We start from the raw sequence: 21,111 nt of genomic DNA, 5'->3' as shown, positions 1-21,111 counted from the left end.
CCCCAAAATCCGGGAATTCTGCCCCAAAATCCGGGAATTCTGACCCAAAATGCGGGAATGGAGCCCCAAATCCGGGAATTCTGCCCCAAAATCTGGGAATGGAGCCCCAAAATCCGGGAATTCTGACCCAAAATCCGGGAATTCTGACCCAAAATGTGGGAATGGAGCCCCAAATCTGGGAATTCTGACCCAAAATCTGGGAATGGAGCCCCAAAATCCAGGAATTCTGACCCAAAATCTGGGAATTCTGACCCAAAATCTGGGAATGGAGCCCCAAAATCTGGGAATTCTGACCCAAAATCTGGGAATGGAGCCCCAAAATCTGGGAATGGAGCCCCAAAATCCGGGAATTCTGCCCCAAAATCTGGGAATGGAGCTCAAAATCCAGGAATTCTGACCCAAAATCCGGGAATTCTGACCCAAAATGTGGGAATGGAGCCCAAAATCTGGGAATTCTGACCCAAAATCTGGGAATGGAGCCCCAAAATCTGGGAATTCTGACCCAAAATGCGGGAATGGAGCTCAAAATCCGGGAATTCTGACCCAAAATCCGGGAAATCTGACCCAAAATGTGGGAATGGAGCCCCAAATCCGGGAATTCTGACCCAAAATTGGGGATTCCAACCCAAAATCCTGGAATTCTGACCCAAAATCCAGGAATGGAGCCCAAAATCTGGGAATTCCCACCCAAAATCTGGGAATGGACGCCAAAATCCGGGAATTCCCACCCAAATATGGGAATTCCCACCCAAAATCCGGGAATTCTGACCCAAAATCTGGGAATTCTGACCCAAAGTTCGGGAATTCTGACCCAGAATCCGGGAATTTCAACCCAAAATTTGGGAATTCTCAGCCGAAATCTGGGAATTCCGACCCAAAATTTGGGATTTTGACCCAAAATTCAGAAATTCCCACCCAAAATTCGGGAACTCTCAGCTGAAATTTGGGAATTCTGCCCCAAAATCCAGAAATTCTGACCCAAAATTGAGGATTCTGACCCCAAAATTCGGGAATTCTGACCCAAAGTTTGGGAATTCTCAGCCAAAATCTGGGAATTCTGACCCAAAATCCAGGATTCTTGCACCAAAACTTGGGAATTCTGCCCCCAAAATTGGGAATTTTGGCTCCCAAAATTGGGATTTTGATCCCAAATCCAGGAATTCCGACCCAAAATTGGGGATCCTGGGGCCGGTTTTGGGCTGATTTGGGGGGATTTTGGGGGATTTGGGTGGTTTTGGGGCCGTTTTTGGGGTGATTTTGGGGCCATTTTTGGGGTGATTTGGGGGGGTTTTGGGTGGGTTTTGGGCCGTTTTTGGGGTTTTCAGGTGGTTTTGGGGCCGTTTTTGGGGTGATTTTGGGGGTTTTTGGAGCCATTTTTGGGGTTCTGCGGTGATTTTGGGGGCTTTCGGGTGGTTTTTGGGCCGTTTTTGGGGTGATTTGGGGGTTTTTTGGGGTGATTTTGGGGGTTTTTGGGCCGTTTTTGGGGTGATTTTGGAGGTTTTGGGGTGATTATGGGGGTTCTGGGGTGGTTTTTGGGCCGTTTTTGGGGTGATTCTGGGGGTTTTTGGGTGGTTTTTGGGCCGTTTTTGGTGTGATTTTGGGTGGTTTTGGGGCCGGTTTTGGGGTTCTGGGGTGGTTTTGGGGCCGTTTTTGGGGTGATTTTGGGGGTTTTGGGGTGATTTTGGGGGTTTTTGGGGTGGTTTTGAGGCCGTTTTTGGGGTGATTTCGGGTGATTTCGGGTCCCTGAGCCCCCGTTTCCTCCCAGACTCGTTCGTGATCCACCTGCTCGGGGTTTTGGGGTGGTTTGGGGGGATTTTGGGTCGTTTTTGGGGTGATTTGGGGGTTTTTGGGTGATTTTGGGGGTTCTGGGGTGGTTTTTGAGCCGTTTTTGGGGTGATTTTGGGGGGTTTTGGGGTTCTGGGGTGGTTTTGGGGCCGTTTTTGGGGTGATTTCGGGTGATTTCGGGTCCCTGACCCCGTTTCCCCCCAGACTCATTCGTGGTCCGCCTGCTCGGGGTTTTGGGGGGATTTTGGGGGTTTTGGGGCCGTTTTTGGGGTGATTTGGGGGTTTTTGGGGTGATGTTGGGGGTTTTTGGGTGGTTTTTGGGGTGATTTTGGGGGTTCTGGGGTGGTTTTTGGGCCTTTTTTGGGGTGATTTTGGGGGTTTTTGGGGTGATTTTGGGGGTTCTGGGGTGGTTTTTGGGCCGTTTTTGGGGTGATTTTGGGTGGTTTTGGGGCCGTTTTTGGGGTGATTTCGGGTGATTTCAGGTCCCTGACCCCGTTTCCCCCCAGACTCATTCGTGGTCCGCCTGCTCGGGGTTTTGGGGTGATTTGGGGGGATTTTGGGTCGTTTTTGCGGTGATTTGGGGGTTTTGGGGTGATTTTGCGGGTTTTTGGGTGGTTTTTGAGCCGTTTTTGGGGTGATTTGGGGGTTTTTTGGGGTGATTTTGGGGGTTTTTGGGCCGTTGTTGGGGTGATTTTGGAGGTTTTGGGGTGATTTTGGGGGTTTTTGGGTGGTTTTGGGGCCGTTTTTGGGGTAATTTCGGGTGATTTCGGGTCCCTGAGCCCCCGTTTCCCCCCAGACTCGTTCGTCATCCGCCTGCTCAGGGTTTTCGGGTGATTTTGGGGGATTTTGGGTGGTTTTTGAGCCGTTTTTGCGGTGATTTGGAGGTTTTTGGGGTGATTTTGGGGGTTCTGGGGTGGTTTTTGGGCCGTTTTTGGGGTGATTTGGGGGTTTTTTGGGGTGATTTTGGGGGTTTTTGGGCCGTTTTTGGGGTGATTTTGGAGGTTTTGGGGTGATTATGGGGGTTCTGGGGTGATTTTGGGGGTTTTTGGGGTGATTTCGGGTGATTTTGGGACCCTGAGCCCCCGTTTCCCCCCAGACTCGTTCGTCATCCGCCTGTTCGGGGTTTTTGGGGTGATTTTGGGGGATTTTGGGCCGTTTTTGGGGTGATTTTGGGGTTTTTTGGGGTGATTTTGGGGTTTTTTGGGGTGATTTTGGAGGTTTTGGGGTGATTATGGGGGTTCTGGGGTGGTTTTGGGGCGGTTTTTGGGGTGATTTTGGGGGTTTCCGGGTGGTTTTTGGGCCGTTTTTGGGGTTCTGGGGTGGCTCTGGAGCCGTTTTTGGGGTGATTTGGGGTTTTTTGGGCCGGTTTTGGGGTTCTGGGGTGGTTTTTGGGCCGTTTTGGGGGTGATTTGGGGGTTTTTTGGGTGATTTTGGGGGTTTTTGGGCCGTTTTTGGGGTGATTTTGGAGGTTTTTGGGGTGATTTTGGGGGTTCTGGGGTGGTTTTGGGGCCGTTTTTGGGGTGATTTCGGGTGATTTCGGGTTCCTGACCCCGTTTCCCCCCAGACTTGTTCGTGATCCGCCTGTTCGGGGTTTTGGGGGGATTTTGGGGGATTTTGGGCCGTTTTTGGGGTGATTCTGGGGGTTTTTGGGTGGTTTTTGGGCCGTTTTTGGGGTGATTTGGGGGTTTTTTGGGGTGATTTTGGGGGTTTTTGGGCCGTTTTTGGGGTGATTCTGGGGGTTTTTGGGTGGTTTTTGGGCCGTTTTTGGGGTGATTTTGGGTGGTTTTGGGGCCGGTTTTGGGGTGATTCTGGGGTGGTTTTGGGGCCGTTTTTGGGGTGATTTGGGGGTTTTTTGGGGTGATTTTGGGGGTTTTTGGGCCGTTGTTGGGGTGATTTTGGAGGTTTTGGAGTGATTTTGGAGGTTTTGGGGTGATTTTGGGGGTTTTTGGGGTGATTTTGGGTGATTTCGGGTCCCTGAGCCCCCGTTTCCCCCCAGACTCGTTCATCATCTGCCTGCTCGGGGTTTTCGGGTGATTTTGGGGGATTTTGGGTCGTTTTTGCGGTGATTTGGAGGTTTTTGGGGTGATTTTGGGGGTTTTTGGGTGGTTTTTGGGCCGTTTTTGGGGTGATTTGGGAGTTTTTTGGGGTGATTCTGGGGGTTTTTGGGCCGTTTTTGGGGTGATTTTGGAGGTTTTGGGCCGGTTTTGGGGTTCTGGGGTGGTTTTGGGGGTTTTGGGGGTGATTTTGGGTCCCTGAGCCCCCGTTTCCCCCCAGACTCGTTCGTGATCCGCCTCTTCGGGGTTTTGGGGTGATTTTGGGGGATTTTGGGTCGTTTTTGCGGTGATTTGGGGGTTTTTGGGGTGATGTTGGGGGTTTTTGGGTGGTTTTTGGGGTGATTTGGGGGTTTTTTGGGGTGATTTTGGGGGTTTTTGGGGTGATTTTGGGGGTTCTGGGGTGGTTTTTGGGCCGTTTTTGGGGTGATTTTGGGTGGTTTTGGGGCCGTTTTTGGGGTTCTGGGGTGGTTTTGGGAGTTTTTGGGGTGATTTTGGGGGTTTTTGGGGTGATTTGGGGTCCCTGAGCCCCCGTTTCCCCCCAGACTCGTTCGTCATCCGCCTGTTCGACCGCAGCGTGGAGCTGGGGCAGTTCCCGGCCGGGACCCCCCTGTACCCCGTGTGCCGCGCCTGGATCGGCCACAGCCCCGCCCCCGCCGCGCCCCAGGAGCAGGTGGGCAACTGGGACAAACTGGGATGGACTGGGACCAACTGGGAGGAAAAAACCCGGCGGTTTTGGGGTGAAAAACGGCGATTTTAGGGCTGGAAATGGGGGATTTAGGGGTGGAAAGGGAACTGGGAGGGGATTGGGAGGGACTGGGAGGGAACTGGAAGGGACTGGGAGGGGATTGGGAGGGACTGGGAGGGACTGGGAGGGAACTGGAAGGGACTGGGAGGGACTGGGAGGGACTGGGAGTTACTGGGAGGGGAAAGCCCGGCAATTTTGGGGTGAAACCCGGGAATTTTCGGGGTGATAATGGCACTGGGAGGGACTGGGACAAACTGGGAGGGACTGGGAGGGACTGGGGGCCAACTGGTTTTTACTGGGAGATCACTGAGAGTGATTCCTGGTCTGTATTGGTCCATACTGGTCCGTACCGGTTTATACTGGTCCATACTGGTCTATACTGGTTTATTCTGGCTTATACTGGTCCGTACTGGTCGGTACCGGTCCATACTGGTCCATACTGGTCCATACTGGTCTGTACCAGTCCATACTGGTCCATACTGGTCGGTACTGGTCCATACTGGTCCATACTGCTCCGTACCGGTCCGTACTGGTCCATACTGGTCCGTACCGGTCCGTACTGGTCCGTACTGGTCCGTACCGGTCCATACTGGTCCGTACTGGTCCGTACTGGTCCATACTGGTCCATACTGGTCCGTACCGGTCCATAGTGGTCTGTACTGGTCCGTACTGGTCCATACTGGTCCATACTGGTCTGTACCGGTCCATACTGGTCCATACTGGTCCGTACCGGTCCATACTGGTCCATACTGGTCTGTACCGGTCCATACTGGTCCATACTGGTCCATACTGGTCCATACTGGTCCGTACTGGTCCGTACTGGTCCATACTGGTCCGTACCGGTCCGTACTGGTCCGTACTGGTCTGTACCGGTCCGTACTGGTCCGTACCGGTCCGTACCGGTCCATACTGGTCCGTACTGGTCCATACTGGTCCATACTGGTCCGTACTGGTGCAGGCGCCCCCCAAGGCCGAGGACGTGCTGGAGCTGCCCCCCCCCAGCCCCGCCCTGGCCCCGCGCGTCCCCTCCCCCCTCGGGCCCGACGAGGACGCCGGGGCCCCGGACCAGGTGAGAGCCAAAGCGGCCCCAAAACAGCCCCAAAACAGCCCAAAATACCCCAAAATTTAACCCCAAAACAGCCCAAAAATACCCCAAAACAGCCCCAAAAACAGCCCCAAAACCAGCCCAAAAATACCCCAAAATACCCCAAAATCACCCCAAAAATACCCCAGAACAGCCCCAAAGCAGCCCCAAAACAGCGCCAAACCAGCCTAAAAATAACCCAAAAATACCCTAATATCACCCCAAAACAGCCCCATAAATACCCCCAAACCAGACCCAAAATACCCCAAAAATACCCCAAAACAGCCCCAAAACAGCCCAAAACCCACCCAAAAATACCGCAAAAACAACCCCAAAACAGCCCAAAAATACCCCAAAACCAGCCCCAAAAATACCCCAAAACCACCCCAAAACAGCCCCAAAATACCCCAGAAATGCCCCAAAACAGCCCCAAAACCCCCCTGGAAACAGCCCCAAAACAGCCCAAAAATACCCCAAAAATTAACCCCAAATTTAATCCCAAAACCCCCCTGGAAACAGCCCCAAAACAGCCCCAAACCACCCCAAAATTTAACCCCAAAACAGCCCAAAAATACCCAAAAACCACCCCAAACCACCCTAAAAATATCCCAAAAATTAATCACAAAAATACTGCAAAATTTAACCCCAAAATCTCCCCAAAACAGCCCAAAATCACCCCCAAAACAGCCCAAAATCACCCCCAAAACAGCCCAAAACCACCCCAAAACCACTCCAAAACCAGCCCCAAAACAGCTCAAAATTTAACCCCGAAACAGCCCAAAAATACCCCAAAATTTAACCCCCAACCCCCCCAAAAATTCACCCCCAAACAACCCCAAAACAGCCCAAAACCACCCCAAAAATACCCCAAAAATTAACCCCAAAAATCAGCCCCAAACAGCCTAAAAATACCCAAAAATCACCCCAAAATACCCAACTTCCCCCAAAACATCCCAAAAAGCCCCAAATCCCCCACAAAATTCACCCCCAAATTATCCGAAAATCTCCCAAATCCACCCCAAATTCACCCAAAATCCCCCCAAACCCCCAAAATTCACCCCAAAATCACCCCAAAAATCCCCCAAATTCACCCCAAAATCCCCCAAATTCACCCCAAAATAGCCCCGAAAATCCCCACATTCCCCCAAATCCCCCAAATTCACCCCAAATCCCCCAAATTCACCCCAAAAATCCCCAAATTCACCCCAAATCCCCCAAATGCCCCCAAAATCCCCCAAGCCCCGCCCCCGGGACCCATCTGACCCCGCCCCTCGATGACGTCATCGCTCTTGGCCCCGCCCCCAGGTGCTCGACCCCGCCCCCTCGATTACGTCACTGATCTACAAAAACATGGAGAGGTGGAAACGGGTCCGGCAGCGGTGAGAGACTGGGAGGGACTGGGAGGGACTGGGACGGAACTGGGAGGGGATTGGGGGGGACTGGGAGGGACTGGGAGGGACTGGGATGGACTGGGAGGGAACTGGGATGGACTGGGAGGGACTGGGATGGACTGGGAGGGACTGGGACGGAACTGGGAGGGAACTGGGAGGGAACTGGGAGGGAACTGGGAGGGACTGGGATGGACTGGGATGGACTGGGAGGGAACTGGGATGGACTGGGAGGGAACTGGGAGGGACTGGGAGGGACTGGGAGGGAACTGGGAGGGAACTGGGAGGGAACTGGGAGGGACTGGGAGGGAACTGGGAGGGACTGGGAGGGAACTGGGAGGGAACTGGGAGGGAACTGGGAGGGACTGGGAGGGAACTGGGAGGGACTGGGAGGGAACTGGGAGGAACTGGGAGGGACTGGGAGGGACTGGGAGGGGAACTGGGAGGGGAACTGGGAGGGAACTGGGAGGGACTGGGAGGGGATTGGGGGGGACTGGGAGGGACTGGGAGGGACTGGGATGGACTGGGATGGACTGGGAGGGAACTGGGATGGACTGGGAGGGACTGGGATGGACTGGGAGGGACTGGGACGGAACTGGGAGGGACTGGGAGGGACTGGGAGGGGATTGGGGGGAACTGGGAGGGACTGGGCTGGACTGGGAGGGTGTCAGTGCTTCCTACTGGTCTGTACTGGTTCCTTACTGGTCCGTACTGGTTTGGGTGCTGGGGGGCAGCGGCAACACTGGGGGACCCTGGGCTGTACTGGGGGAGCCTGTACTGGTTTGTACTGGTTTGTACTGGTCCGTACTGGTCCATGCTGGTTTATATTGGTCCATACTGGTATGTACTCGACTGTACTGGTCCATACTGGTTCATACTGGTCTACACTGCCCCATGCTGACCCATACTGGTCTATACTGGTCAGTACCAGTCCATACTGGTGTATACTGGTCCGTACTGGTGCATACTGGTCTGTACCAGTCCGTACAGGTCCATACCGGTCTATACTGGTCCCGACTGGTTCATAGTGGTCCGTACTGGTTTGTACCGGTCCATACTGTTTCCTACTGGTCTGTACTGGTCAATACTGGTCTATACTGGTTTATACCAGTCTGTACTGGTCTATACTGATTTATACCAGTGCATACTGGTCTATACTGGCCTACACTGGTCCGTACTGGTCTATACTGGTCTCTACTGGTTTATACTAGTCCGTACTGGTCTATAATGGTTTATACTGGTCTATACTGGTTTGTACTGGTCCATAGTGGTTTATACTGGTCTGTACTGGTTTATACTGGTCTACACTGGTTTATACCGGTCTGTACTGGTCCGTACTGGTTTATACTGGTCTACACTGGTTTATACCGGTCTGTACTGGTCCGTACTGGTTTATACTGGTCTACACTGGTTTATACCGGTCTGTACTGGTCCGTACTGGTTTATACTTGTCTATACTGGTTTATACCGGTCCGTACCGGTCCGCAGTGGTCTGTACTGGTCTATACCGGTTTATACCAGTCCATACTAGTCTATACTGGTTTATACTGGCTTACACCAGTCTATACTGGTCTGTACTGGTTTATACCGGTCCATACCGGTCTGTACTGGTCTGTACTGGTTTATACCGGTCCATACTGGTCTGTACTGGTTTATACCGGTCCGTACCGCTCTATACTGGTCTGTACTGGTTTATACCGGTCCGTACCGCTCTATACTGGTCTGTACTGGTTTACACCGGTCTGTACCGCTCTATACTGGTCTGTACTGGTTTATACCGGTCCATACCGGTCTATACTGGTCTGTACTGGTTTATACCGGTCCGTACCGCTCTATACTGGTCTGTACCGGTTTATACCGGTCCGTACCGCTCTATACTGGTCTGTACCGGTTTATACCGGTCCGTACCGCTCTATACTGGTCTGTACTGGTTTACACCGGTCCGTACCGCTCTATACTGGTCTGTACCGGTTTATACCGGTCCGTACCGCTCTATACTGGTCTGTACCGGTTTATACCGGTCCGTACCGCTCTATACTGGTCTGTACCGGTTTATACCGGTCTGTACCGCTCTATACTGGTCTGTACTGGTTTATACCGGTCCGTACCGCTCTATACTGGTCCATACTGGTCCGTACTGGTCCCCGCAGGTGGCGGGAGGCGGCGCAGCGGCAGCAGCAGCGCTACGGGCCCAGCCTGCGCCTGCTGCGCATCATCTACGAGCGCCAGTGAGGCCACGCCCACCCCGAGGCCACGCCCACCCCGAGGCCACGCCCACCAATAAAGGCTCCGCCCCTTTCCGCTCTGGGTGTGCTCAATGCCTTTATTTGGGCAAAGGGGGCGGGGCTGCGGTGACGTCATCGCTCCTGTGGAGGGAAGGAGGGAGGGGTCACGATCAGCGAGGCCACGCCCCTTCCTCTGGCCACGCCCCCCGTTCTCAGCGCGCTCCCATTGGCTGGGTGGGACCCCGCCCCCAAATGGACCCGGAAATGCCGGGAAATGCCCCAAATTCAGCCCGAAATCACCCAAAAAAGCCCCAAAACGCCCCAAATTCACCCCAAAAGAGCCCAAAATTCCCGCCCTCCCTCCCCTCCCATTGGCCAACCCAAGCCCCGCCCCCTCCCCTCCCATTGGCCAACCCAAGCCCCGCCCCCTCCCCTCCCATTGGCTGCCCGCAGCTCCCGCCCCCTCCCTCCAAAGCCCCGCCCCCTCCCCTCCTCATTGGCTGCCCCAAGCCCCGCCCCCACCTCGCCGCGCTCCCATTGGCCGCCCGCGGCGCCGCCCCCTCTCAGGGCTCTCCCATTGGCTGCGTGAAGCTGAGGGCGTCGCCCAGCGCCCCCCATTGGCCGCGGCGCGTCTGGAACAGCGCCACCCACAGGCCCAGGCCCAGCCCCCAGAGCGCCGCCCCCACGGCCGAGCGCAGCACGTCTGGGGGGCAGGGGAGGGGTCAGCGAGGGCCCCGAAATCACCCAAATCCACCCAAAAACCAGCCCCGAAATCAGCCCGAATCCACCCGAAATCAGCCCCGAAATCAGCCCGAATCCACCCAAAAACCAGCCCCGAAATCAGCCCCGAAATCAGTCCAAATCCACCCAAAAACCAGCCCCGAAATCAGCCCCAATCCACCCAAAAACCAGCCCCGAAATCACCCAAATCCACCCAAAAAACAGCCCCGAAATCAGCCCGAATCCACCCAAAAACCAGCCCCGAAATCAGCCCCGAAAGCACACCAAATCCACCCAAAAATCAGCCCCGAAATCAGCCCAAATCCACCCAAAAACCAGCCCCGAAATCAGCCCCGAAATCAGCCCGAATCCACCCAAAAATCAGCCCCGAAATCAGCCCCAATCCACCCAAAACCCAGCCCCGAAATCAGCCCCGAAATCAGCCCGAATCCACCCAAAAATCAGCCCCGAAATCAGCCCCAAATCCACCCAAAAACCAGCCCCGAATCACCCCGAATCCACCCAAAAAACAGCCCCGAAATCAGCCCCGAAATCAGTCCAAATCCACCCAAATTCAGCCCCGAAATCAGCCCCGAAATCAGCCCGAATCCACCCAAAAATCAGCCCCGAAATCAGCCCGAATCCACCCAAAAACCAGCCCCGAAATCAGCCCCGAAATCAGTCCAAATCCACCCAAAAAACAGCCCCGAATCACCCCGAATCCACCCAAAAATCACCCAAAAATCAGCCCCGAAATCAGCCCGAATCCACCCAAAAACCAGCCCCGAAATCAGCCCGAATCCACCCAAAAAGCAGCCCCGAAATCACCCCGAATCCACCCAAAAATCAGCCCCGAAATCCACCCAAAAATCCACCCCAAAATCAGCCCCGAAATCAGCCCGAATCCACCCAAAAACCAGCCCCGAAATCACCCCGAATCCACCCAAAAATCAGCCCCGAAATCCACCCAAAAACCAGCCCCGAAATCCCCCCGAATCCACCCCAAAATGCCCCCAAATCCACCCAAAAATCAGCCCCGAAATCCACCCAAATCCACCCAAAAATCAGCCCCGAAATCCACCCAAAAACCAGCCCCGAAATCCACCCAAAAATCCACCCCAAAATCAGCCCCGAAATCCACCCAAATCCACCCAAAAATCAGCCCCGAAATCAGCCCGAATCCACCCAAAAACCAGCCCCGAAATCAGCCCCGAAATCAGCCCGAATCCACCCAAAAATCAGCCCCGAAATCAGCCCCAAATCCACCCAAAAACCAGCCCCGAATCACCCCGAATCCACCCAAAAAACAGCCCCGAAATCAGCCCCGAAATCAGTCCAAATCCACCCAAATTCAGCCCCGAAATCAGCCCCGAAATCAGCCCGAATCCACCCAAAAATCAGCCCCGAAATCAGCCCGAATCCACCCAAAAACCAGCCCCGAAATCAGCCCCGAAATCAGTCCAAATCCACCCAAAAAACAGCCCCGAATCACCCCGAATCCACCCAAAAATCACCCAAAAATCAGCCCCGAAATCAGCCCGAATCCACCCAAAAACCAGCCCCGAAATCAGCCCGAATCCACCCAAAAAGCAGCCCCGAAATCACCCCGAATCCACCCAAAAATCAGCCCCGAAATCCACCCAAAAATCCACCCCAAAATCAGCCCCGAAATCAGCCCGAATCCACCCAAAAACCAGCCCCGAAATCACCCCGAATCCACCCAAAAATCAGCCCCGAAATCCACCCAAAAACCAGCCCCGAAATCCCCCCGAATCCACCCCAAAATGCCCCCAAATCCACCCAAAAATCAGCCCCGAAATCCACCCAAATCCACCCAAAAATCAGCCCCGAAATCCACCCAAAAACCAGCCCCGAAATCCACCCAAAAATCCACCCCAAAATCAGCCCCGAAATCCACCCAAATCCACCCAAAAATCAGCCCCGAAATCAGCCCGAATCCACCCAAAAACCAGCCCCGAAATCAGCCCCGAAATCAGCCCGAATCCACCCAAAAACCAGCCCCGAAATCAGCCCCGAAATCAGCCCGAATCCACCCAAAAACCAGCCCCGAATCACCCCCAAATCCACCCAAAAACCAGCCCCGAAATCAGCCCGAATCCACCCAAAAACCAGCCCCGAAATCAGCCCGAATCCACCCAAAAATCAGCCCCGAAATCAGCCCGAATCCACCCAAAAACCAGCCCCGAATCACCCCCAAATCCACCCAAAAACCAGCCCCGAAATCAGCCCGAATCCACCCAAAAACCAGCCCCGAAATCAGCCCGAATCCACCCAAAAATCAGCCCCGAAATCAGCCCGAATCCACCCAAAAAACAGCCCCGAAATCAGCCCCGAAATCAGCCCCGAAATCAGCCCGAATCCACCCAAAAATCAGCCCCGAAATCCACCCAAAAATCCACCCCAAAATCAGCCCCGAAATCAGCCCAAATCCACCCAAAAATCACCCCAAAATCAGCCCCTAATCCACCCAAAAACCAGCCCCGAAATCAGCCCCGAAAGCACACCAAATCCACCCAAAAATCACCCCAAAATCAGCCCCGAATCCCCCCAAAAATCAGCCCCGAAATCAGCCCAAATCCACCCAAAAATCAGCCCCCAAATCCACCCAAATCCACCCAAAAATCAGCCCCGAAATCCCCAGAAATTTCCCCCAAATCGGGCAAGTGCCCCTAAAATACCCCAAAATTACCCCAAAAATTCCCCCAAATTCCCCCAAAATCCTCCCAAATCCCCAAAATTTCCCCAAAATCTCCCCAAATTCCCCCAAAATTCCCCAAATTTCCCCCAAATCTCCCCAAACTCTCCTCAGAATTCCCCCAAATCCTCCCCAAATTCCCCCCAAATCACCCCAAAATCGCCCAAATTGCCCCAATTCCCCCCAAATCCCCAAAACTCCCCCCAAAATGCCCCCAAATTTCCCCCCAAATCCCCCCAAATCCCCCAAAATCCCCCCAAATCTCCTCAAAATCCCCCAAATCTCCCCAAAAATCCCCCGAATTCCCCCCAAAATCCCCCAAATTCTCCCCCAATCTCCCCAAAATCCCCCAAATTTCCCCAAATCCCCCCAAAATCCCCCAAATTCCCCAAAATCCCCAAATCCCTCCAAATTCTCCCCCCATCCCCTAAAATTCCTCCCAAATCTCCCCCAAATTCCCCCGAATCCCCCCAATTTCCCTCCGAATTCTCCCAAATTCCCCCCAAACTCCCCCCAAAATCCCCCAAATCTCCCCAAAATCCCCCCAAAATCCCCCAAGTCTCCCCAAAAATCCCCCAAATTTCCCCCAAAATCCCCCAAATTTCCCCCAAAATCCCCCAAATCCTTCCCCAAATCCCCCAAAAATCCCCCAAATTCCCCAAAATCCCCAAATCCCTCCAAATTCTCCCCCATCCCCTAAAATTCCTCCCAAATCTCCCCCAAATCCCCCCCAAAATCCTTCCCCAAATTTCCCAAAATCCCCCAAATTCCCTCCAAATCTCCCCCAAATTCCCCCGAATCCCCCCAATTTCCCTCCGAATTCTCCCAAATTCCCCCCAAACTCCCCCCAAAATCCCCCGAATTTCCCCCAAAATCCCCCAAATTTCCCCCAAATCCCCCCAAAATCCCCCAAATCCCCCAAATTTCCCCAAAATCCCCCAAATTCCCCCCAAATCCTTCCCCAAATCCCCCAAATTTCCCAAAATCCCCCAAATTCCCCCTGAATTCTCCCAAATTCCCCACAAATCCTTCCCAAAACCCCCCAAATCCTTCCCCAAATTTCCCAAAATCCCCCAAATTCCCCCCAAATCCCCCCAAAATCCCCCAAATTTCCCAAATCCCCCAAATTCCCCCTGAATTCTCCCAAATTCCCCCCAAATCCTTCCCAAAACCCCCCAAATCCTTCCCCAAACCCCCCAAATTCCCCCCAAATTTCCCAAAATCCCCCAAAATTCCCTCCAAATCTCCCCCAAATTCCCCTGAATCCCCCCAATTTCCCTCAGAATTCTCCCAAATTCCCCCCAAACTCCCCCCAAAATCCCCCGAATTTCCCCCAAAATCCCCCAAATTCCCCCCAAATCCTTCCCAAAATCCCCCAAATTTCCCAAAATCCCCCAAAATCCCCCAAATTCCCCCCAAATCCTTCCCCAAATCCCCCAAATTTCCCAAAATCCCCCAAATTCCCCCCAAATCCCCCCAAAATCCCCCAAATTTCCCAAAATCCCCCAAATTCCCCCTGAATTCTCCCAAATTCCCCCCAAATCCTTCCCCAAATCCCCCAAATTTCCCCAAAATCTCCCAAATTCCCCCCAAATCCTTCCCCAAATCCCCCAAATTTCCCCAAATTTCCCAAAATCCCCCAAAATTCCCTCCAAATCTCCCCCAAATTCCCCCAAATCCCCCCAATTTCCCTCCGAATTCTCCCAAATTCCCCCCAAACTCCCCCCAAAATCCCCCGAATTTCCCCCAAAATCCCCCAAATCTCCCCAAAAATCCCCCAAATTTCCCCCAAATCTCCCCAAAAATCCCCCAAATTTTCCCCAAAATCCCCCAAATTTCCCAAAATCCCCCAAAATCCCCCAAATCCTTCCCCAAATTCCCTCCAAATCCTTCCCCAAATCCCCCAAATTTCCCCAAAATCCCCCAAATTCCCCCTGAATTCCCCCAAATTCCCCCCCAATCCTTCCCAAAACCCCCCAAATCCTTCCCCAAACCCCCCAAATCCCCCAAATTTCCCAAAATGCCCCAAATTCCCCCCAAATCCCCACGCCCCCGTGCGCTCACAGCGTTTGAGGCGCGGCTGCTCCCCGAAGGGCGGCGCCAGGAAGGCGGCGCGGAAGAACCAGAGCACGTTCACCAACCACAGGAAGGGCAGCAGCAGGAACCCACCTGGCACCAACGGGGCGCGGCTCAGGGCACAGCTGGGCACAGCTGGGCACAGCTGGGCACAGCTGGGATACACCTGGGATACACCTGGGCACACCTGGGCACAGCTGGGATACACCTGGGCACAGCTGGGATACACCTGGGATACACCTGGGCACAGCTGGGATACACCTGAGATACACCTGGGATACACCTGGGCACAGCTGGGATACACCTGGGATACACCTGGGCACAGCTGGGCACAGCTGGGATACACCTGGGCACAGCTGGGCACAGCTGGGATACACCTGGGCACAGCTGGGCACACCTGGGCACAGCTGGGATACACCTGGGATACACCTGGGCACACCTGGGATACACCTGGGCACAGCTGGGATACACCTGGGCACACCTGGGCACACCTGGGATACACCTGGGATACACCTGGGCACAGCTGGGCACACCTGGGATACACCTGGGATACACCTGGGATACACCTGGGCACAGCTGGGATACACCTGGGATACACCTGGGATACACCTGGGCACACCTGGGCACAGCTGGGATACACCTGGGATACACCTGGGCACAGCTGGGATACACCTGGGCACAGCTGGGATACACCTGGGATACACCTGGGATACACCTGGGCACAGCTGGGATACACCTGGGCACAGCTGGGCACACCTGGGATACACCTGGGATACACTTGGGATACACCTGGGATACACCTGGGATACACCTGGGATACACCTGGGATACACCTGGGCACAGCTGGGATACACCTGGGCACACCTGGGATACACCTGGGCACAGCTGGGATACACCTGGGCACACCTGGGAGACACCTGGGATACACCTGGGATACACCTGGGATACACCTGGGATACACCTGGGCACACCTGGGATACACCTGGGCACAGCTGGGATACACCTGGGCACACCTGGGATACACCTGGGATACACCTGGGATACACCTGGGATACACCTGGGATACACCTGGGCACACCTGGGATACACCTGGGCACAGCTGGGCACACCTGGGATACACCTGGGATACACCTGGGACACACCTGGGATACACCTGGGATACACCTGGGCACACCTGGGATACACCTGGGATACACCTGGGACACACCTGGGATACACCTGGGATACACCTGGGCACAGCTGGGCACAGCTGGGCACACCTGGGATACACCTGGGATACACCTGGGATACACCTGGGATACACCTGGGCACAGCTGGGATACACCTGGGACACACCTGGGATACACCTGGGATACACCTGGGCACAGCTGGGCACAGCTGGGCACACCTGGGATACACCTGGGATACACCTGGGATACACCTGGGCACACCTGGGATACACCTGGGATACACCTGGGATACACCTGGGCACACCTGGGATACACCTGGGATACACCTGGGCACACCTGGGACACACCTGGGATACACCTGGGATACACCTGGGCACAGCTGGGCACAGCTGGGCACACCTGGGATACACCTGGGATACACCTGGGATACACCTGGGCACACCTGGGATACACCTGGGATACACCTGGGATACACCTGGGCACACCTGGGATACACCTGGGATACACCTGGGCACACCTGGGATACACCTGGGATACACCTGGGCACAGCTGGGATACACCTGGGATACACCTGGGGACACCTGGGAGACACCTGGGCAGGGCCACGCCCACCCGGCCACGCCCACTCAGGACTGGCCACGCCCACAGGGATCCTTGGGGTCACTCAGGGTCACTCAGGGGTCACTCAGGGTCACTCAGAGGTCACTCAGGGGTCACTCAGGGGTCACTCAGAGGTCACTCAGGGTCACTCAGGGGTCACTCAGGGTCACTCAGGGGTCACTCAGAGGTCACTCAGAGGTCACTCAGGGGTCACTCAGGGGTCACTCAGGGGTCACTCAGGGTCACTCAGAGGTCACTCAGGGTCACTCAGGGGTCACTCAGGGGTCACTCAGGGGTCACTCAGGGGTCACTCAGGGGTCACTCAGAGGTCACTCAGGGTCACTCAGGGGTCACTCAGGGGTCACTCAGAGGTCACTCAGGGTCACTCAGGGGTCACTCAGGGTCACTCAGGGGTCACTCAGGGGTCACTCAGGGGTCACTCAGGGGTCACTCAGGGGTCACTCAGGGTCACTCAGAGGTCACTCAGGGTCACTCAGGGGTCACTCAGGGGTCACTCAGGGGTCACTCAGGGGTCACTCAGGGGTCACTCAGGGTCAGGGGTCACTCAGGGGTCACTCAGGGGTCACTCAGGGTCACTCAGGGGTCACTCAGAGGTCACTCAGGGTCACTCAGGGTCACTCAGGGGTCACTCAGGGTCACTCAGGGGTCACTCAGGGGTCACTCAGGGTCACTCAGGGGTCACTCAGGGGTCACTCAGGGTCACTCAGGGGTCACTCAGGGGTCACTCAGGGGTCACTCAGGGGTCACTCAGGGGTCACTCAGGGTCACTCACCCAGGTAGTATTTCCGGCACAGCTGCAGCTTCTCCTCGTTGGAAACGCGCTCCAGGTTCATCTGCACCAGTACAGACCAGTAAGGACCAGTACGGACCAGTACGGACCAGTACGGACCAGTACGGACCAGTAAGGACCAGTACGGACCAGTATGGACCAGTAAGGACCAGTATGGATCGGTAAGGACCAATATGGACCAGTATGGACCAGTAAGAACCAGTATAAACCAACACAGAGCAGTAAGGACCAGTATGAACCAGTATGGACCAGTACGGACTACTATGGACCAGTATGCACCAATACAAACCAGTATGGACTGGTATAAACCAGTACGGACCAGTATGGACCAGTAAGGACCGGTACAGACCAGTGGCCCCCCCAGTAACCCCACCAGTGCTCCCAGTGACGCCCAGTTCATCCCAGTCACCACCAGCAGCCCCCAGACCCCTCCCAGTGCCGCTCCCAGTGACCACCAGTATAAACCAGTGACCCCCCAGTGCCGCTCCCAGTGACCACCAGTATAAACCAGTGACCCCCAGTGACCCCCGGGGCAACTCCCAGTGACCACCAGTATAAACCAGTGACCCCCAGTGCTCTCCCAGTGCCGCTCCCAGTGCTCCCAGTGCCGCTCCCAGTGCTCCCAGTGCTCCCAGTGCTCTCCCAGTGCTCCCAGTGCCACTCCCAGTGCTCCCAGTGCTCCCAGTGCCGCTCCCAGTGCTCCCAGTGCCGCTCCCAGTGCCACTCCCAGTGCTCCCAGTGCCGCTCCCAGTGCTCTCCCAGTGCTCCCAGTGCTCCCAGTGCTCTCCCAGTGCTCTCCCAGTGCTCCCAGTGCTCCCAGTGCTCTCCCAGTGCTCCCAGTGCTCCCAGTGCTCTCCCAGTGCTCCCAGTGCCGCTCCCAGTGCTCCCAGTGCTCTCCCAGTGCTCCCAGTGCTCTCCCAGTGCTCCCAGTGCCGCTCCCAGTGCTCCCAGTGCCTCCCAGTGCTCCCAGTGCCTCCCAGTGCCGCTCCCAGTGCTCCCAGTGCCGCTCCCAGTGCTCTCCCAGTGCTCCCAGTGCTCCCAGTGCTCTCCCAGTGCCACTCCCAGTGCCACTCCCAGTGCTCCCAGTGCTCTCCCAGTGCTCCCAGTGCCGCTCCCAGTGCTCTCCCAGTGCTCCCAGTGCCGCTCCCAGTGCTCCCAGTGCTCTCCCAGTGCTCTCCCAGTGCTCCCAGTGCCTCCCAGTGCTCTCCCAGTGCTCCCAGTGCTCTCCCAGTGCTCCCAGTGCTCCCAGTGCTCCCAGTGCTCTCCCAGTGCTCTCCCAGTGCTCCCAGTGCCTCCCAGTGCTCCCCAGTGCTCTCCCAGTGCTCCCAGTGCCGCTCCCAGTGCTCCCAGTGCTCTCCCAGTGCTCTCCCAGTGCTCCCAGTGCCTCCCAGTGCTCCCCAGTGCTCTCCCAGTGCTCCCAGTGCTCTCCCAGTGCTCCCAGTGCTCCCAGTGCCTCCCAGTGCTCCCAGCGCTCTCCCAGTGCTCCCAGTGCTCCCAGTGCTCTCCCAGTGCTCCCAGTGCCTCCCAGTGCTCCCCAGTGCTCTCCCAGTGCTCCCAGTGCTCTCCCAGTGCTCCCAGTGCTCTCCCAGTGCTCCCAGTGCTCCCAGTGCTCTCCCAGTGCTCCCAGTGCTCTCCCAGTGCTCCCAGTGCTCTCCCAGTGCTCCCAGTGCCGCTCCCAGTGCTCCCAGTGCCGCTCCCAGTGCCTCCCAGTGCTCTCCCAGTGCTCCCAGTGCCGCTCCCAGTGCTCCCAGTGCTCTCCCAGTGCTCCCAGTGCCGCTCCCAGTGCTCCCAGTGCTCCCAGTGCTCCCAGTGCCGCTCCCAGTGCTCCCAGTGCCTCCCAGTGCCTCCCAGTGCTCCCAGTGCTCTCCCAGTGCTCCCAGTGCTCCCAGTGCTCCCCGTGCTCCCAGTGCCGCTCCCAGTGCTCCCAGTGACCCCCAGTGCTCCCAGTGCTCTCCCAGTGCTCTCCCAGTGCTCCCAGTGCCGCTCCCAGTGCTCCCAGTGCTCCCAGTGCTCCCAGTGCTCTCCCAGTGCTCCCAGTGCTCTCCCAGTGCTCCCAGTGCCGCTCCCAGTGCTCTCCCAGTGCTCCCAGTGCTCTCCCAGTGCTCCCAGTGCTCCCAGTGCTCTCCCAGTGCTCCCAGTGCTCCCAGTGCTCTCCCAGTGCTCCCAGTGCTCTCCCAGTGCTCCCAGTGCTCTCCCAGTCCTCCCAGTGCCTCCCAGTGCTCCCAGTGCCGCTCCCAGTGCTCCCAGTGCTCTCCCAGTGCTCCCAGTGCTCTCCCAGTGCTCCCAGTGCTCTCCCAGTGCTCCCAGTGCCGCTCCCAGTGCTCCCCCAGTGCTCCCAGTGCCGCTCCCAGTGCTCCCAGTGCTCCCAGTGCCACTCCCAGTGCTCCCAGTGCCGCTCCCAGTGCTCCCAGTGCTCTCCCAGTGCCGCTCCCAGTGCTCTCCCAGTGCTCCCAGTGCTCTCCCAGTGCTCCCAGTGCCTCCCAGTGCTCCCAGTGCTCTCCCAGTGCTCCCAGTGCTCTCCCAGTGCTCCCAGTGCCGCTCCCAGTGCTCCCAGTGCTCCCAGTGCTCCCAGTGCTCTCCCAGTGCTCCCAGTGCTCTCCCAGTGCTCCCAGTGCCGCTCCCAGTGCTCTCCCAGTGCTCCCAGTGCTCCCAGTGCTCCCAGTGCTCTCCCAGTGCTCCCAGTGCTCCCAGTGCTCTCCCAGTGCTCCCAGTGCTCCCAGTGCTCTCCCAGTGCCGCTCCCAGTGCCTCCCAGTGCTCCCAGTGCTCTCCCAGTGCTCCCAGTGCTCCCAGTGCTCTCCCAGTGCTCCCAGTGCTCCCAGTGCTCTCCCAGTGCTCCCAGTGCTCTCCCAGTGCTCCCAGTGCTCCCCCAGTGCTCCCAGTGCTCCCAGTGCTCTCCCAGTCCTCCCAGTGCTCCCAGTGCTCTCCCAGTGCCGCTCCCAGTGCTCTCCCAGTGCTCCCAGTGCTCCCAGTGCTCTCCCAGTGCCTCCCAGTGCCTCCCAGTGCTCCCAGTGCTCTCCCAGTGCTCTCCCAGTGCTCCCAGTGCTCTCCCAGTGCTCCCAGTGCCGCTCCCAGTGCTCCCAGTGCCTCCCAGTGCTCCCAGTGCCACTCCCAGTGCTCCCAGTGCCTCCCAGTGCTCCCAGTGCTCTCCCAGTGCTCCCAGTGCTCCCAGCGCTCTCCCAGTGCTCCCAGTGCTCTCCCAGTGCTCCCAGTGCTCTCCCAGTGCTCTCCCAGTGCTCCCAGTGCCGCTCCCAGTGCTCCCAGTGCTCCCAGCACTCTCCCAGTGCTCCCAGTGCTCTCCCAGTGCTCCCAGTGCCGCTCCCAGTGCTCCCAGTGCTCTCCCAGTGCTCCCAGTGCCGCTCCCAGTGCTCCCAGTGCTCTCCCAGTGCTCCCAGTGCCGCTCCCAGTGCTCCCAGTGCTCTCCCAGTGCTCCCAGTGCTCTCCCAGTGCTCCCAGTGCTCTCCCAGTGCCGCTCCCAGTGCTCCCAGTGCTCTCCCAGTGCTCTCCCAGTGCTCCCAGTGCCGCTCCCAGTGCTCCCAGTGCCGCTCCCAGTGCCCACCAGTATAAACCAGTGACCCCCAGTGACCCCCAGTGACCCCCAGTGCCGCTCCCAGTCCATCCCAGTCCATCCCAGTCCCCCCCAGTTCTCACCGCGGCTCCTTCGCTGCCGCTGCTTTCGCTGCCGCTTCCGTTGCGTCACTTCCGGTCCCGCCCCTCCACGCGAGCTCCCATTGGAGGCG

General features: G+C 56.7%; 2 protein-coding genes across 2 annotated transcripts in view; one reads left to right on the top strand and one right to left on the bottom strand.

Annotated features, from left to right (window-relative positions):
- The window catches only part of LIN37 (lin-37 DREAM MuvB core complex component), an 18,144-nt gene extending 8,763 nt beyond the window's left edge, over positions 1-9,381 (top strand). Inside the window, exons 7-10 of the mRNA XM_082299956.1 lie at positions 4,382-4,509; positions 5,543-5,653; positions 6,974-7,047; positions 9,207-9,381. Coding sequence (XP_082156082.1) covers positions 4,382-4,509; positions 5,543-5,653; positions 6,974-7,047; positions 9,207-9,288 — 395 coding nt within the window. The 3' untranslated portion in view covers positions 9,289-9,381. The remainder of the gene's footprint in view (positions 1-4,381; positions 4,510-5,542; positions 5,654-6,973; positions 7,048-9,206) is intronic.
- PSENEN (presenilin enhancer, gamma-secretase subunit) lies at positions 9,353-21,111 on the bottom strand. The gene is made up of 5 exons (XM_082299957.1): positions 21,023-21,111; positions 17,356-17,416; positions 14,782-14,886; positions 9,804-9,984; positions 9,353-9,422 (listed from the first exon to the last, which is right to left on the bottom strand). The coding sequence occupies exons 2-4, from the start codon at positions 17,414-17,416 to the stop codon at positions 9,845-9,847; spliced, it is 306 nt and encodes a 101-aa protein (XP_082156083.1). The 5' UTR covers positions 21,023-21,111; the 3' UTR covers positions 9,353-9,422; positions 9,804-9,844.

This window comes from Coloeus monedula (genome assembly GCF_965178545.1).
Source record: "Coloeus monedula genome assembly, chromosome: 35".
Taxonomy (NCBI): domain Eukaryota; kingdom Metazoa; phylum Chordata; class Aves; order Passeriformes; family Corvidae; genus Coloeus; species Coloeus monedula.
This window is presented reverse-complemented; position numbering and strand designations above follow the sequence as displayed.

Bases quoted from the DNA above. Each gene is read 5' to 3' on its own strand.
- PSENEN (XM_082299957.1), bottom strand. From the start codon at position 17,416: ATGAACCTGGAGCGCGTTTCCAACGAGGAGAAGCTGCAGCTGTGCCGG. The intron at 14,887-17,355 runs GTGAGTGACCCT...CGTTGGTGCCAG, and splicing joins GTGCCGGAAATACTACCTGG to GTGGGTTCCTGCTGCTGCCC. The intron at 9,985-14,781 runs GTGAGCGCACGG...CCTGCCCCCCAG, and splicing joins GCAGCCGCGCCTCAAACGCT to ACGTGCTGCGCTCGGCCGTG.